The 17,547-nt window shown below is 27.7% G+C and overlaps 3 protein-coding genes across 3 annotated transcripts in view; all 3 read left to right on the top strand.

Moving 5' to 3' along the window:
* The window catches only part of LOC117179433, a 35,598-nt gene extending 23,074 nt beyond the window's left edge, over positions 1-12,524 (top strand). The window contains exons 8-11 of the mRNA XM_033371215.1: positions 92-2,255; positions 7,928-8,132; positions 8,216-8,393; positions 12,055-12,524. Of these exons, the coding sequence (XP_033227106.1) occupies positions 92-2,255; positions 7,928-8,132; positions 8,216-8,393; positions 12,055-12,105 (2,598 nt within the window). The 3' untranslated portion in view covers positions 12,106-12,524. The remainder of the gene's footprint in view (positions 1-91; positions 2,256-7,927; positions 8,133-8,215; positions 8,394-12,054) is intronic.
* Positions 12,525-12,621: 97 nt separating this feature from the next.
* On the top strand, positions 12,622-13,765 carry LOC117179921. The gene is made up of 3 exons (XM_033372139.1): positions 12,622-12,893; positions 12,977-13,449; positions 13,563-13,765. The coding sequence occupies exons 1-3, from the start codon at positions 12,722-12,724 to the stop codon at positions 13,599-13,601; spliced, it is 684 nt and encodes a 227-aa protein (XP_033228030.1). The 5' UTR covers positions 12,622-12,721; the 3' UTR covers positions 13,602-13,765.
* A 2,163-nt stretch (positions 13,766-15,928) lies between these two features.
* Positions 15,929-16,652, top strand: LOC117179624 (ATP synthase membrane subunit DAPIT, mitochondrial). Its single transcript, XM_033371620.1, has 2 exons — positions 15,929-16,140; positions 16,216-16,652. The coding sequence occupies exons 1-2, from the start codon at positions 16,054-16,056 to the stop codon at positions 16,297-16,299; spliced, it is 171 nt and encodes a 56-aa protein (XP_033227511.1). The 5' UTR covers positions 15,929-16,053; the 3' UTR covers positions 16,300-16,652.
* Positions 16,653-17,547: the final 895 nt, after the last annotated feature.

Here is a 17,547-nt window from a genome sequence, read left to right as displayed (position 1 = left end):
TTCCCAAATATATTTCCATTTAATATTATCTAGCTCTTTTCGTCATCACTTTATACGATCTTTTTACCTGTGTTTTTTTTCTAATCTTTAGAAAATCGACTTGCAAAATTTATGCGAATACGAAGAGGCCAAACTTCCAAAATGGGATCAAGTTGTTGCGGAAGAAGAAAAAAGAAAGGCTCGTAAGCATAGACATCGTAGAGATGAGGAACGAACAGTTAATGAGATAGACGAATTTAAGGATCAGAAAGATAAGGAATCAATCGACATCTTTTCTCCTTCTAATCTGAAAACACCACAGCGTCCTCCTCCTGGTTTTTCTGCTCTCAATGCAATCGTAGAAGAACCTCCGCACCAACCGTTCAACAATTCCAAAGAATTCATTGCTCCAGATGTCCCTAAAAATCCTACTATTCCTGAAACTTACACTCCTGATCTTTCCTTCATGAATGGTAATTGTTCACCAAACTTATACCTGAATATGGCTATGAACGCTCCAAACATCTTGGGTAAAAACGGTTTGAATCCCAGTGTTGACGCGACAAAAATACAGGTGGGAATTTTCAACATTCTTTTGCAGATGAATAATTTAGCTATGATGATTGGCCAGCAGACAGTTACGAATCCAGCTGCTGCACTTCTTATGCAAGGACAAATGAATATCTTGATGAAGCAATTTCAAGAAATGCAGTTTAGTAACACACAGTATGCAAATCCAATCTTGCAAAGTCCAAATTTTCTGGGATCTTCACCTCAAAAAACAACGTCCCCTTCAAACTTTATCAAATTGACTCCCACTCCCAGTGAATCCGCCGAGTTGATGGCAAACTTGTCTTCATCCCGAACTTCTTTAAGTTCTAGTGGACAATCCTTCGAGTCTGCAAAATCTCGAGTTGCAACTCCAGCTGATCCTCCTAATAATTACCAAAGTATTAACCCCAGTGCCTCAAAAGAGAAGGTCGATGAAAATCGAAACTTCTGGGAACCGAAAAAGCCTGATGATGATTCCCCCCTTAACTTTTCGCTTAATATGGATGATTTCTTCAAAGGAGTTCCCAAACTCAGTGATAAGGCTAAAACTTTTAAAAATACGAATCCATTTAAGACGAGTTTGTCGGAGACTAAACCAGACCGAGCGAGCTTGAAGAGTTTTTATGAGGACCCACCCCCGGTTCCTTCTAGAGATCCGAATCTCATAAAAAAGCCAAAGATTGAATACTTTAAGACTTCGAATACAAGTAATAAAACGAGTTCAGAACCCTTTGTTTTTCGAGGGAGTGAAAAAGAGGAGAGTTCTTCCGCTGATCTGCGAAGGACGACTCATAACTTCGATCCAGTTGTTTGTCCTACTACAGCAAAAGAGAATCAGGGTCCGAGAGTTGTCTACGAGGCTGGTCCTGTTATGTATAAGAATAATGTCAGTGAGACCAAGACTAGTAATAATTATAGTTACGATAGTTCCCGCTGGAAGCCGATCCCTCCAGCTGATGAACCTAGCTGGTCTAGGGAAACGGTACAGATAAATGTCAATAGTTTCAATATTACGAAGCCAAAGTCCCCAGCTGAGAGGTTGAAGGAGAAGAAACTTAAAGGTAGTTTAGACCTCATTGCTGAGCAATATACGCTTTTGAATGCACCTGAAAGTCCGAGAAGTACCATCACCTTAACAGATTTCAACACTCAAAACTGGGTAAATGCGCATATTTTGTCTCCAGGGAAGTTGCAAAATAATGAGAGGCCGTACGATGAAGTTTCGAATTGTAGTGATGAAGATGACGTTCCTACACCTGTTCAACGTCCACCAGCTGAAATTTTGGTGTCTGTTACCGATACTAGTCCGAATCCTAAAGCTGAGATTTTTGCTACTGTTACTGAGGGTCGTCGCTTAATTGAAAACAAACCTGAGTCAATTACGGAAAGGGTTCTTCAAACTCCATTTGCTAATGGAACAACGATTGATGAAACTCCATTTGAGAATGGACCGACGATTGATGAAATTCCATTTGAGAATGGACCAACGATTGATGAAACTGAATACAGTTCAAAGAATACAGCTAGTTCTGGCAGGAAGAGCACTAATCCTTTTGTTGAGGATTACGATTTGAAGAATTCGAGTGAAGAATCTGAGCGTGTCTTGAACGGAGTTACTCACGATTTAGGAGTATTTACGTTGGCAGACAAAATTGAGGAACCAAGGATTGAAACGAGAGAAGTTTCACAACACGCAGATGATTCTTCAGTCTGCTTTGTGTACCGTAAGTATTTTTTTATAATCTTTTTTTTTTTTTTTAATTTTCAATTCATGAAGATTCTTCCGAACTTTTCAAGAATTTATGTCAGGGTGGTCGCTGAACCGGGAAACCGGGAATTTTTTGAGTCCGGGAAATTACAGTGATTTTTTTTTACCGGGAATTTTACAAATTTGTAGAAGAAAAATCTGTCCACTTTCGATATCAACAGTTTTTACATAATTAGTTGAATTGTTATGTTTTTCAATTAGACTTTTATTTAGCTTAGAATGCGCAATTTAAAATTTGTATACATTAAAAATTTACTATTTAAAATTTCTATTTTTAAGCTTACATCTTTAATTTAAAGAATTTTTTAGTGCTTTCTTAAAGACTTGAATAAATAAAAAATTAAACCTTTTGATGTTGAAAAATTTGGATAAAAAACATTTTTATTTAATAAATAAATTTTTGTTGATTTATCTGTACTCTAAGTAATAAAAAGTGAACAAAAGCGATTTGAAATCAGTTCAAAATTTAAGAATTTTCAGATTTTATCGTTAAAACTTAAACGGTTTCAATTTGAAAGTCTTAGTTATTAAACAAATGTGAAAGTGTGACTGGAAGTTTATAAACTATTTTATACTTAAAAATGACTTTATAATAATATATTCTTAATTAAAGGATTTTCATAAGTTTAAAATATTGTTTTAGTCTAAAATATTCCATTTTTAACCCATTCAATTTGAAATTTTTAATTAAAAAAAGATTAATTATTGAATATTTAGAAATATTTGAGTTCTTATTTAAGACAAGTAAATTGAAACCAAATATTTAAAAGTAAAGAAACTTTAACTGAATTGTTTGACATAGAAAGCCTGGAATCGTTAAAATTTCGAAAAGCTTTTAAATTTTGATCGTTACAATTTTAATTGTTGTATTTGAAAAATGCTTAATTTGTAAGTTAAAATTTTAAATTTTGATGTATAATCTGCAAATGAACATTTTTAGACAAAAATTTCAGTAATTTTAAGAGATATTTAGGAGTTTTAAAAAGATTAAAAATTATCATGCAAATTTGAGAAAGTTTTCTTAAAATATTCTAAAATCTTTTTTGAAAATTTTGTTCAAATCTTTGAAAAACTTTTTAAATATTCTCTTAGAATACTTTAAAAAAATAAAACATGATTTTTAATTTTCCAATGAATCTTAAGAAAATTTTTCTATTCTTTTGAAGCCGTTCACAATTTTTGAAAAGAATCTAATTTTTTTCTTTAAAATCTGCGAAAATCTACATTTTGTTTTATATTAAGTTGTCATTTCAAGTTTTTCATAAGTTTGAATCTTTTCATAACTTCTACATATTTCTTAGAATTACCCAAATTTCACCTGCACATAATAAATGTTCAATTGTTATTTATACATCCAAATTGTAAAGAAATTTTCTAAAATTTGCAGGATTTTCTGAAAATTGTAGAAACAATTTAATTCATTTTCACAGATATTTAGAAGTTCTGAAAAAATTCCAAATTATTTTTAATTTAAAACAAATTTAAAACAATTTATAGATTTCTCAAGATTTAAAAATAAAAATTTGAAGCTTTCCAAGGAAGTTTAAACTATTTAAAAAGAAAATAATTGAATTTATAATTTAAGAAGTGTTTAGTTAAAACGTGTGCAATTTTTCAATATTCAATGTTTCTAGCTTAAAATCCGTTAAAATTATATAATTTTGAACGTTTTAAAGTTCATTGGTTGATTTTTTAATTTAGAGCATTGGAAATAATAACGTAGATTTATACTTTTTTATATTTAAAAATGTCAGCACCTTTAATTTTATACGTGTAAATGATTGAGCATTTGAATACAAAATTTTTTAACTAAAACTTAAATTTCAATTTTAAAAGTTCAAAATTTAACAGTTCCATTTTGAGTGCTTTCATTTGCAGCTCAGTTTTTATTACCTCAAGTGGACAATTTTTTAGCTTTAGAGTTTCATTTTTTTAATTTCATTGACCCGTAAAAGTGTTTGCGAACCGGGAAAAAATCGGGAAATGAACGGGAATTTATTTCGTCGATTAAGACGGCCACCCTGTTATTTTTTAAACAAGAATAATTGAATAAAACACGTTTTAGTTATTTCCAAAAAGAAATTGTACCTGTTTGAAACACTTCCAATTCAGGGAATGTTCTTAATTGTTTAAATGAAATGCGGAATCTAACAAATTTGGAAATGTACCATTTATTAATGTTTATTTCAATCCTGCCAGCGAGACGCTTTCACTTTTGTAAGTATTTGTTTCGTTTCACATGTAAATTTACCATATTTGCATGATTTGGAATTCAAATTTAAATATTTAAACTTTGTTTTTTCTTTTTTCTCAAATTTGAATAATTATCAATGGAAGCTTGACAAATTAAATCAATTCAAACTTATGTTTGAAATTCAATTTAAAATTGAAAGCATTTATATAGTTACATTCTTGTAATTTAATCCCTTGAAAATTTTCAAAATTGAACAGTTTCTAATTGAAAATCCTATAAGTTTAGCAGCAATTTTAAGTTTAATTACTTAGATGGTGAAAAAATTAAATTTTGTAACACTTGGAAAGTGAGCCTTTAAGCTTCTGCAAATTTATTTAAAATTGAAAGCCTTCTAATCCTTTTTAGTTAAATAATTTTAAATTGAAAGCGTGAACAATTAAATTTCAGTTTCACAAATTATCAGTTGAAAAAATTATAACTAGTAGCTTGTGAAATTAAGTAATTTTCAATTCTTCAGTATTCTTCAATAATGAATAATTCAACATTTTTAATTCAAATTAAGTCTTTCAAACCGCTGCATTCCGAAAATCAAAGCCTTTAAATAATTGAACGATTATAATAATAAAATTCACTAAATGTGTTTGAAATCGAATTGACTGGAATTGAAATGTTGGTAATTAAATAATTTTAAAGTAAAAGCGCTTCAAGTCGTAGAATTTTCAGTTCAAAGAGTATAAACTGTCTGATTTAAAATTAAAATGGTTAAAGAATTCACAATTACCGTTTCAAAGACTTGCTAGTTAAAAAAATGAATAAGAAACGCTCAAAATTGAATTATTTTAGATCGGAAAACAGAAGCAATTTCAGTTTCTCAATCTTGTACAATTTTTACTTGATTGTCTTTTTCAGTGCTTCGGTTTCAATCCTTCGAATTTGGATTTCCCTAAAGGTGCAAGTGTGAACCTTTTAATTTTAAAAATGACACACGCCAAATGAAAAACATTAAAAATTGTTTAATTCCAAAGTAGAAGCCATACAAATTGAATATTTTTTATTTCGAGATCTTTCAACTGAAACATAATTTAAATTTTACATTTTCAAACAGACTTAATTCATGATTAAAATATTAAAAATTGAGTTTTTGTTATATTGAACGTTTCAATCTGAAATTGTTCACTTTTGAATTCTCAATTTTAAATGCTTTAATTTTAGAATAAAATGATTCATTTTTTCGCATTTTTACCCATGTGACGTAATTAGTCCAAATATTCCCAGTAAAAAAATATTAATAAAAAATCTCTAATTTTTTTTACATTTAAAAAAAATGATTGGCAGATATCTTCAATTATATAATATTATTTAGGCATTTTTCTTCTTGATCAGAAAACCCATGGGAGTATTTAGTATATAGTGAAAAGCGCGATAAACCTCGAAAATGTTAAATGATTTTGTGGGTAGTAGTAATTCAAAAATTGTGAAAACACTTTTTTATCTATGGATATTTTTTTATTATCCTAAAATGTTAAATTCATTGTAATCTTGGGAAATACTTTGAAATATATAAAAATCTCTTCAGATCTTTGAAATCCTTGGAATTCCTTAAAATTTTTTAGAGCACCTGAAAATGCCTTGAAATATTGTAAAAAGAACATAAAATCTTAAAAATTCTTTGAAATTTACTGAAATTCTTTGGAATATTTAAAATTTTCTTGAAATTCCGTCAAATCGTTTAAAGTATTTTGAAATCTTCTGAAATTTCTTCGAATCTTTTTAACTATCTTAAAGTCTTAAAAAATTTTTAAAATGTTTCAAATTGTTTGAAATCTAGAAAAATAGGTAAATTGAAATATTTTTAAATTTTTTCAAAGCCCGTGAAGTTAGAAAAAATCATAATTTTCCTATAAATTCTTTGACATTTTTTTCATCTCTTGAAACTTCTTAGAATCCTTCAAAACACCCTAAAATATTTTTTATTCTATACAAATTTTTTAAAGCTCCTGAAAAATGTGTGGAATTTTTGTACATGCCATTAAATCTTGAAAATCTTTGAAATACACTGATATTCGTTGAAATATTTGAAAATCTCTTTTAGTCTTTCAAATGCCTTCTTTTTGTGAATAAATTCCTTAAAACTGCATGAAATAAAATATTATAAAATCCACTGAAATCTGTTGAAGTTATATGAAATCGGATGGTATTCCCCTTGAAATATTTGTATTCTATGAAATCCTTTGAGATCTTGGAAATTGTTCAAAGCTCCTTATTGAGTCTTAAAAGTCCTTTAAAATTACTGAAATATTCAGAAATCTTATAAAATCACGTGAAATCCGTTGAAATTCCTTAAAAAGCGTTTGAAATATTACAAGATTATACACTATAATTTTTGATACATGAATTTCCTTTAAATTTGTTTTATTGAAAATATTACGAAACATTATTACCCCCCCCTCCCCACACACACACACAGACACTTCAGTTTACAATGCGTAATTCGAGAATCTTTCGCATAAAAAATTTCCATTTTGGATTTTAATTCTTAAACGTCCATTTTTTATTTAAAAAATTTCAAAATGCAGTTTTAAAGACTTAAAGCATCAAAAATCAGTAGCGTTTGGAGTACACAATTTTGAATAATAAACCTTTTAATAATTGATTTCGCAAGACGATTCGGAATCAGATCAGAATAAAAAAATTTCCACATTTTAACGTTAAAAATTAAACTGCTTGAATTCGAAAATTTTAGTAGTTAAACTAATGTAAACGCCCCACTAGTTTCAATTTTTAAATTACTTAAAAATAATATATTCATTAAATTTAAAATATTGTTTTATTCTAAAATGGGAAATTTTTTAAATAAGAAAAATAACAATTGCTTACTGTTTCGAAAAATGTGATTGTTTATGTAAAATCAGTAATTATAAATCAAATATTCAATTTTCCTAGAAAAAATTCGAGCAAATTGAAGAGATATTTAGAAAGTCTGAAAAGATTAAAAACTAATTTAAACTTTGAAATTATTTTAAATAATTTAAGCCAAGTTTTACGTATACCGACAAAATCCGATTATTCGTGCCGAAATTTCTGTACTAATTGCCCATGATCTAATGTGAAACAAAATATAAATTTTTGCATATTTCGAATACAAAATTTAAAAGCTTTTAAAGATTAATAAAATGCTTCAAAAGCATAAAAAACGTGTTCTTTAGATTCCCAGAAAAATAAAAAATTATTTTTTATTTTTTGAAAATTAATTTGAAGAGAATATTTAAAAAGATTTCCAAAATTGTCAAAAATGAATCTGGACTGTTTTAAGGAAATATTTTTTATTTCGCAGCATTAAAAAAAATGAGGAAGAATTCGAATCATTTTAAAAGATATCTAGAAGTTTTGAAAAGATTTTAAAAATAATTAAAAATTTAAAACTTTGTTTGCAGAGCTAAGCAGCAAAAATATGAGTATTATTGTAATTAATATGAACGATGAAGGCTGGTTGTGCACCGACGAATTCGTCACCGCCTTTACCACTCTGCAGGGAGGTGGTAGTGTTCTTTTAAGTGTTTTGGACATGTTAAGTCTGAAGGTTCCCTTCCAAGCTGTGGATAGATCTACGCATCCGTTGCTGCTTTCTGAACTTGATTAGTAAGGACCCTACTTGTCTAAATTGTAATAACTAAAAATATCAACTTCCCCAGTTTTTGACCATTTTTAACTACGTCTTTCAGCACGTCACTTCCTGTTCAGCGTGACTCGCAGAATAGAATTTGCCGACCAGTTCACTTAACACCTTTAAAGGCTACTTTGCGAATTCTAACAAAGATGAAAATTATTAAACGCGAAGAAATGAACGCTGCTATAGCCAATAAGCAATATGAAAACGGGTCAATACTTAGCGATATGATGGTGAGTCAAGCCAATCTTTTAAGATCTGACTTCTGTTCTTTAGTCAGGGTGTCTACTAACTGGAAAATAGCCGGCAATTAAGCGAGAGAACGAATTCGAACCAGCAATCTAATTTAAATTTTTCGAAAGTTTGATCATTTTTATTAATCGTTATAACAAGATGAATAAATTTGAATGTTTATTCAGGGGCACGACTGACGGGGAAAACCGGAAATGTTGAACACTGGGAAATAGCCGGAAATTTTTCAGATTTGTATTTAATTTTGCAGTAAATATCGTCTCGCTCTACGAAAAAATGTGTCTCAAAGGGTGCTGAATGTTACCAACCATCTACATTAAAATATCAAATATAATTTTATATTTAAGATTTTCAAGTTAACTTTTCGTTCAAAAGCGCTCTTTTTATACTATATATTTTCAAATTTATAGCTTGTGTTTTAGGGGATCGTTCAAATAATAAAGTTCCTTTTATATTTGTGAAAAAAACTTTCTGCTTGAATATCTAACATATTAACTCTAAATTTATTAAGTTAATTACTAATAATTGGCATTATTAAGTTATAATTTAAGAATATTCTAAATGTTTCGCGGATTAATTGAAACTCCGCTTTTCGAGAATGCTCTATAAACTCACGGGTTATATTTTTATGTTTAAAAAGTCTGCTATTATATTTTGGCTTCAGTATTAATCTCTTTTGGTTAAAACTCCTACTATACGGTTGAAATATTCAATATTTTGTTGAAAATTGAACCATTTAATTGAAAATTAATTTTTCTTGGTTGAAAATAAACTTTTTTGATGAAAATTCTTTGAGGGCTTAAAAATCAAATGCTGTTTAAAACATTTGACTTTTTTTAGTTAGAAAATGCAAATTAATGTTATTTAAAAGAATTTATTCCCCTATTTTGAAAGCATTTTGGGCCAGGAAGTCTACAATCACTTTTGCAATAATTAAAATTCTATACTTTACATTAGAGTTTTAAAGCGATTAATTTTTTTAAATATTTATATAATAAAGCAATTGATATTACATCATTATCATAAAAGCTCAAAAGTCAAACAGGGAAAAAATATTTTTTTTACTGGGAAACCCGGGAAATATCCTGGCAATTTTTTTTCTGAATTTTGAGTGGCCATCCTGTAATTGCTTTATAATTCTAATAAATATGATAAAAAAAAGTATTCAGAAATTTACAAAGAATGAAGAACAATGTTTAGTCTCTGAACGCTTGGTATTCTATAAGAGATATAATAATTAAAATATTAATTATTATTAAATTTTGCTTTCTCAAACATTTTTAACTTGAAGTCTTTCATAATGTTTGAATGTTTCTAAAAATAAACTTTGTGTTGTATTTTTAAAATTAAGACATAAAGACTAATGATATTTTTTTAATAACCTTGTCGATTATTTCTGACTTACATCAAGATTTGTTGAAAATTGATTTTTTAAATTATTTTTTTTAATCAAAAATAGAAATGTAAATCTTTTTAAGTTTTTCTGAAATAAGTTTTTGCGGTAATCGCTTAAGATTATTGATGAAAATGATGCTTTTAGGGTCCATTAGAAATGAATACAATTGGATTATTTTTGCTTCAGACGTTTTTTTAGCTTTTAATTATTTTTTCTTAAAAATTTTTAGGCATGGGACATGTAATAAAATTTCGATGTCATAACTATTTTCTTAGATTTAGTTAACGTCACCGTTTTTGTCTTGATTTTTTTAACATATCCGGGAGGGCGAATTGACTGGGAAATTGGGAAATGAGCTGGAAAACCCCGGGAATTTAGTTCTAATCGCAGTAAAAATCAAGGCTTCATTATTTTAATAATTTTAGTGAATTTAGTAAAGTGATTTTTACTTTATCAATATTCGCAGATTTTTCAGATTATCTAAGTTTATTCGAATTAATTCCTAATTTATTATTGAATTTTTATTTATAAATAGAACTAGTTGTTTCAAAATGTATGTACTTTGTGAAAAAATCGCCTTGTTTAGAAAATTTATCTTCATGGTTAAAAATTCATCAGTTTGGTGGAAAATTGATTCCTCAACTGAACATTCGAATGTCCATTTTTAGTTAAAAAATTAGCTTTTCTTGTTCAAAATTCTATAATTTGGATGAAAATTTGTCTTTTTTAATTGAAAATTCAACTGCTTCACTGAAAAGCGACATATTTGATTAAAAATTGATTTTTTTTTTGCAAGAAATGATCTTTTTTTTCTCAACAATTTAATCTTTTTTTTAACTTCATATTTTCGGTTGAAAATTGAAGTATTGCAGTTAAATATTTATCATTTTATTTGAAAATTAATCTTTTGGGTTGGAAATAAAATTACCTTTTTTATTTTATTTAACTATTTTATTTTAACGTTCCATAATTTTAGATAAAAATTCATTTCTTGTTGAACATAATTGTTAGGCTAAAAATTTAATTATTCCACTTTTTGTTGAAAATGTATCTTTTTGTTTAGATAAAAATTCATATTTTTTGGCAGAAAATAATCTTCTTAGTTGAAAATTCATCCTTTTGGTCTAAAATTCAAGTATTCTTGTTAGAGATCCGACATTTTAGTTTAAAATTCATCTTTCTGGTTTAAAATTCAACTATTATAGTTCAGGATTAACAAATTTAGTTGAAAAATTTTCTTTTTTAAATTTAATTTTTGTTTTTTAAAAGTTAGTTTTTTTGTGAAAAGTAATTTTTTGTCTGGAAATTTAACAGTTCAAGATTCATCATTTTAGTGAAAAATTCATCATTCAGGTTGAAAATTGAACTATTTTTTTTAAAATATGTTTTTTTTGTTTTATTCAAAATTCAGTTTTCCAACGAAAAGTTGAACGATCCCATTTTTTTAAATTAATATTTTTGGCGTAAAATTTTATTATTTGTTTCAAAATGCATTTATTTTGAAAGATTTTTGCTCTGTTGTGTTAAAGGATACTTAGAATGAAGGTCATGATTAAAAATAATGTTGGCGTTTAGCGACAAGTATGATTATGGTACTTTTAATTGGCCGGGAAATTGCCGGGAATTTGAAATAATTCGCTGAATCGTCACTTGGATATCTTTGATTAATTATTTCTGATATTAACGATTAATTATTGAGGAGTTATTGCAAAAAACACGAAAAAATTGTTTATTTTAATTCTTCGTGAATTTCACATTATCTATGTTATATACTTCAATCATTTATTTAATAATTCATCAATAGTTAATTGCAAATAACAAGAATATCAAAAATAATTAAATAGAGATATGTTAATAAAGAAAACCAATTGCAATTTTAACAAAATCTGAGCATATAATTGAGACATTGAAATTGTATAATATTTCCTATATTATATGTTACGAATTGTAGAATAATTAACTGAAAAGGGCCACCTTCATGTGCCGAAATGTTTGAATCAATTTTAATATAATTGTACCCATCTTTACTCGGCACCATTCATTATAAAAATATTATTTTGTTCTAATATAATAAGATATCAGAATACATAAAAATACACATATAGAACAACTTTATTTTCGATGCGTATTATTCGTGCTTAAATGAGATATGACATTATCATTCGCGAATTTGGTTGGTGGAAATTAATAGACATCCTGCTACTAATAAATTTCCACAAAATAAATATAATTTTATCATGTTTCAGCACCTGATTTCATCCTACGGTATTTTTATGCGAACGAGGTGTAAGAACTGAAAACTGTCAAGTCTTCTTCCCGTTTAGCCAGTTTAGCGAAGCTAAATGGTTTGCTTATAATGTTCGATTTTATTAAGAGATTGCATACTTCGTTGATGCGTGATACTCATATTTTATTTTGATATTATGATCAGATATTTTTTTACTATTTTTTTTTCATCCTGAGTTAGGCCCAATTACGTTTTTTTTTCGTTTACATCATCTCGAAGAAGTGTAAATAGCAGATAATTATAAAGTTGTAATTTACGATCTTCTAGTTTTATGTGAGAGTGATAATAGCTCATAAGTTCTACTTTCCCGACGTTTGAATATGTAACAGATTTAAAGCATTACTTTCATGAAGCTCTGTCTATACGAAAAAATATTTGGTATTAAATGTTTCATACCATACTGAAAATTCTTTTCTGTAAAATTATAAATAGTACATATCCATTACTGTGTAATTTAGTTTTTTTTATTTTTATTTGAAATTGATCCTAACAATTGAAAATCGTGCAGAGGAAACGTGGAAAATGACTGTTGTCATTTGACAGTGGGCAGTTTAAATAATTTATTGAAATTCATCGTGGCCGTTTGATTCCTTCTCTTAAACTATTCGGCTGATAAAAAAATAGGAATGGGCGAATTTGGCAAGAAAAGTTCTTCGGATAATACTCCTTCGGAAAAACCTCCATCCTCTCAAGCAAAATGTCCTGATACAATAGAACCTAAAAAAGTGTCAGAATTTGGAAATAATTTTTATTCACAACTCAATTCCATTATAGAAAAATTGAAAAGTACTTTCAAAAGTAGAGAATATTTCTTGTTGGCTCATTTTTGTAATATTTATCTTAATTTCTCAGATTTAACTAGAATTCCCATTTAAATGTAGAGTTTTTGAGCACTGATTTGAAGAGGCCGATCACGAGTGATTTATTAAACGGCATTTCTGCAACCGAGAAAGTAATAAAAAATTTCTACGGCCAGGTCGTACAAAAAGTGACGGAGTTTGCTGAAAATGATATACTGAAATTCAAGAATATGAGTAAGGAGGAAACTGAAAGGACTAGAAAAATTCTTTTACAATATGCTGCTGATATGCAAAAAATCTCGAATGAAAAACTAAAGCAACTTATGGCAGCGAACGTGCGTTTGCAGAAAAAAATGTTGAAAAGAGAGGAATTACATGCCATTGCAAAGTTCTTTGATATGAAAATGATTGAAGTGAAAAAACTCACTGAGGAACTTTGTAGCTCTCTTTCCAAGAAAGAAACCGCGCCTTTCGTAAAGGATTTCCAAAAAATGATGGAAACTCAGAGTATCGCGGTGAAATCTTCTCTTGATTCTTTCCTCGTCGCCGCTAAGGTTCGTCAAAATTAAATTTTGATTAGTTGATAAAAGTTGACATATATTTCATCGAAATTTTAGAAAAACATACCGAATTTACAAGTAACTTTAAACTCAATTTCGGCTAAAAGCTTTCTGGAAAAACTTCCAAAAATTCCGGACAATTATAAATTACCAACTTCTCTTTCAAACATATTTGTTCAAAAGTCGTCTGGATGTGTGAAGGGACAACAAACTGCTGAAAAAGTTAAAAAATCAATGGTAACTCTAATAAATAAATTGCAGTATAATCTAGGAAAATTTATTAAATCGGACAGCGTTTTCGGGAGGACGAATGTAAGTATGTATTCAATTTTTAATTATTTTACAAAATAATTTTTTAAATCAATCTTCCATTATTCAATTTTTAATTACGAATTTCATACCATCAGATTGCTGGTAATTTAATATGGAATTTAGATTTTAAAAATAACAATACTTCGTTAAAATTAATGTACGGATCTCTTTCTTAAAAATGAATAGAATAGCAGTAAATAAAAGAAACCGAAAATTTAGCAGAAATAATAGCTTACAACCGCAGTTGCAAGTAACGACAATATTTAAATAAACCAGAGTAGCTATAATTCAGGAAAAATCTTGAAATCAGATAATTTTATTGGACAATAAAAGTCAGGTTTTTTTATAATTTTGAAAAATTCGGGGAATTTACTTAATGTGTACTTCAAATAACGCTGAGGGATAATTAATTTGAAAATGTTTTTTAATTATTGAAAATTCAACTATTTTTTAAAACCATTTATTATTTTTTTTATTGTTGGAAAATTCATATGTTTTAGTATAAATTTAATCTTTTTTGGATAAAAATGCAACTGTTTTTGATTGAAGGTTCATCTCTCTTTGGTTGAAAATTGACCTATTTTATTGAATATTCTTTTTTTTTTAAGTGAATATTTTTAACAAATCTTCTTAGTTGGCTATTTCATCTTTTATGTTTAAAAGCAAACTGACTGCTTGAAAATTATCTTTTTGTTGAAAATTAAACTGATTTACAGATCATTTATATTTCGACTCGAAAGTTAATAATATATATGTATTTTTTCCCCAGTGACTAAAAAATCGGTGTTTGTTGAAGATTCTTCTTTTTGTTTGGAAAATTTAACCTTATTTGAAAACTCATCTCTGGTTGAAATTTGGACCATTTTAATAAAAAATTTAACTTTTAGAATTTTGGTTTGAAAATTAATCCTTTTCAGTTGAAATATCAACTATTCGTTTGAGAATTAATTAATTTTCTTGAAAATTCATATTTTTGTTAAAAATTCATCTTTGTAGATTAAACAGTCAACCAGTTAGTCAAAATGTAATTATTTTGTTGAAAATTCAACTATTTTGTTGAAAACGTAACTATTTTCTTAAAAAGTCACTTTTTTGTAGAAAATTAATATCCATGGTCAAAAATTCGTCTTTATGGCAGAAATTTAATCTTTTTTGATTGTAAAATCAACAATTATATTTTGTTTGTTAACGCAATTCATAATTGTAGCCTAAAAATTCAACTATTTAGTAGAAACTCAACCGTTTTCTCGAAAATTTAATTATTTTGTTGAAAATTCAATTCTGACTAAATATGCGACTATTTTGTTGAAAAATCGTTTATATCCTCTTTGCTTAGAATGTCAACGATTTTGTTAGAAGTACAATTGTTTTTGAATTAAACTAAATCTATCTATGTTGAAAATTTAACAATTCGGTTAAAAAATCAACTATTTTGTTGAAAATTTACCTGTACTTTCTTAAAAAATCCTCATTTGTGCTAGAAAATTTACCTTTTCTTGGTTGAAAATTCGTCTTTGGTTTTAAAATTAATCACTTTCGGCAGAAATTTCATCTTGTTTGGTTGTAAAATGCACTATCACATTTGTTGTTGAGAATTCATCTGTATACGTTAAAAAGTTAACTATTTTGTGAAAAAATACGTTTATTTTTCGTTGCTTGAAAATTCAACTGTTTAGTTGAAAATGTTACCATTTTCTTAAAAAGTCTTGTTTTTGATAGATATAACTAATATTCTTGGTTGCAAATTCATCTTTTTAGTAGAAATTTAATTTTTTCTGGAACATTAATTGGGAGGGAAAATGAAAAGTTGGTAAAGAAAAGTTAGAGAATTTCGAAGATGAAGTTTTTCGACTACACTGATTAAATCTAAACATCATATATTTTTATATTCAAACAACTACCAATAGAATTGGTTTAAAATTTGAATTTTACGTTCCCGCCATCAAGTCGGTATAACGCAAGCATCATCAAAATTATTATTTAATTGTGTTTAATATAATTAAGTAAATTTTATCTAAATAAATAAATTAACTAATACATTTCTAAAAATACATAATATTTTTTTATAACGTTCATTTTTAATTTTTTCTAAATATTTAATAAGCGGAAGTTAGATTCTAAATGACGGCAGCGCCACTGTTAAAATCCTAGTAGACGAAACTGCCGAAAGAAACGTCGAAAAACGTCGAATTCGAAACGTGACGTCTTTCACGTATCGTCTAATTTCGATTTCATTTGAAGCAAAATTCTTTGACGTTTAAGTAGACATTACTTTTGTAGTCTACCATGGGTCACGCTGAAGAAGCCGGAGCAGAGAATTTGAAAGGATTGGCGAAATATTTTAACAGCCAGACCAACTATGGCCGAGCAAATGTAAGTAACACAATCTAACCTCAAAAATTGCTTCCACAAATTGAACAGTTCAAGACCATCATTATCGTATTCTAGGTCTCAAAGGCAACGTATGCCGTCGTAGGAGTCGTTATCGCATATTTCTACTTGAGACCAAGCAAAAAACCAGCACAAAAATAAGTTTGTCCTGTCATGAAGATCTCGCGATAGTCCTGTGCGTTCATACGTTTTATCTTATGTAATGCTCGTTTCAACACGGATTTTGTACCTTATTTCGTGTTGTGAAATAAATTCATAGATTTAGCGATATGTGCGCATTCCGATTTATCGCGCCCGCTACAATTAACAAATCAAATTTTGCTAAATCTTTTTCTTCTGTAGTTTCTCTTATAAAATCTTGTCTCTAAATTCCAAAATCCGCACGTACTTTAGTAAAAATGAACTTTTTTTTTCATATTTTTGACTAATACTCGAATTTTGGATTATTATGTGCTAGTGGTTGATTATTTGGTTTGTTAATTATTGTAAGTACGGCCCATCGATAATGTAAAAATAAAGGTTAGTATTTAAAATGTCAAGCTTTTCATTCCATTCTTATATATCTTATTTTCGATTTTGTTTTAGGTCATTCGTCATTTTTTATTTAGATTGAACATTAAAAGACGTTATAATATTTAATTATGCAATTTTAAGTTAACAGAGTTAAACTTACAGTAGGGACGTTAAAAAAAATTCATATCTCAACTTGCATTTTCTATTATTTTGTTCGTTTTGGGTTAAAAATTTACTATTTGGAAAGATAAGTTAATGGGACGATATTTAAACGTGGCTAAGCGCGAATTTCTCGTTTTTACAGAATATTTTCCTAGGTTGAAAATTCATCTGTTTTCGTAGAAATTTCATCTTCTTGGGTTAAAAATCAAAACTTTTTTTTGAAGAATGATATTTTTGTTCGAAAATTCATATGTTGTGTTGAAAATTAAACCGTTTCGTTGAAAGTGAAACAAATTTGTTAAAAATTCATTTTTTGTTGTTGACCAATCATTTTAGTTTAAAAAAACCTATTTTTTATTTTTACATTTGAATATTTTGTTGACATTTTTTTACTGAAAATTGATCCATTTCATGCTTAGTTGAAAATTCCTCTATTTTGTTTAGGATTCGTTTTTTGCAATAGAATAATCTTCTTTGCTAATCATTTCTTTGATTTGCAAATTTAACTATTTTATTGAAAATTACTTCAAAAATTCAAATATTAGGTTGAATATTCAGGTATTTTGTGAAAACTTAACCTTCTTTTGGTAGAAGTTTAATATTCTTAATTGAAAATTTAAGTATTTATTTTAAAAAAGTTTTATTTGAAAAACAAATTTTCGTATTTAAAATTTAACTATTCTCTTTTAAGATGAAAATTTATCTGTTTTAGGT

The sequence above is a fragment of the Belonocnema kinseyi genome, chromosome 9, assembly GCF_010883055.1.
Source record: "Belonocnema kinseyi isolate 2016_QV_RU_SX_M_011 chromosome 9, B_treatae_v1, whole genome shotgun sequence".
Lineage (NCBI taxonomy): Eukaryota > Metazoa > Arthropoda > Insecta > Hymenoptera > Cynipidae > Belonocnema > Belonocnema kinseyi.
Note: the sequence above shows the minus strand (reverse complement) of the source record. Positions and strands in the feature narration are given on the sequence as shown.

Bases quoted from the DNA above. Each gene is read 5' to 3' on its own strand.
- LOC117179624 (XM_033371620.1), top strand. From the start codon at position 16,054: ATGGGTCACGCTGAAGAAGCCGGAGCAGAGAATTTGAAAGGATTGGCG. The intron at 16,141-16,215 runs GTAAGTAACACA...ATCGTATTCTAG, and splicing joins CCAACTATGGCCGAGCAAAT to GTCTCAAAGGCAACGTATGC.
- LOC117179921 (XM_033372139.1), top strand. From the start codon at position 12,722: ATGGGCGAATTTGGCAAGAAAAGTTCTTCGGATAATACTCCTTCGGAA. The intron at 12,894-12,976 runs GTAGAGAATATT...ATTTAAATGTAG, and splicing joins ATTGAAAAGTACTTTCAAAA to AGTTTTTGAGCACTGATTTG. The intron at 13,450-13,562 runs GTTCGTCAAAAT...TTCGGCTAAAAG, and splicing joins CTTTCCTCGTCGCCGCTAAG to CTTTCTGGAAAAACTTCCAA.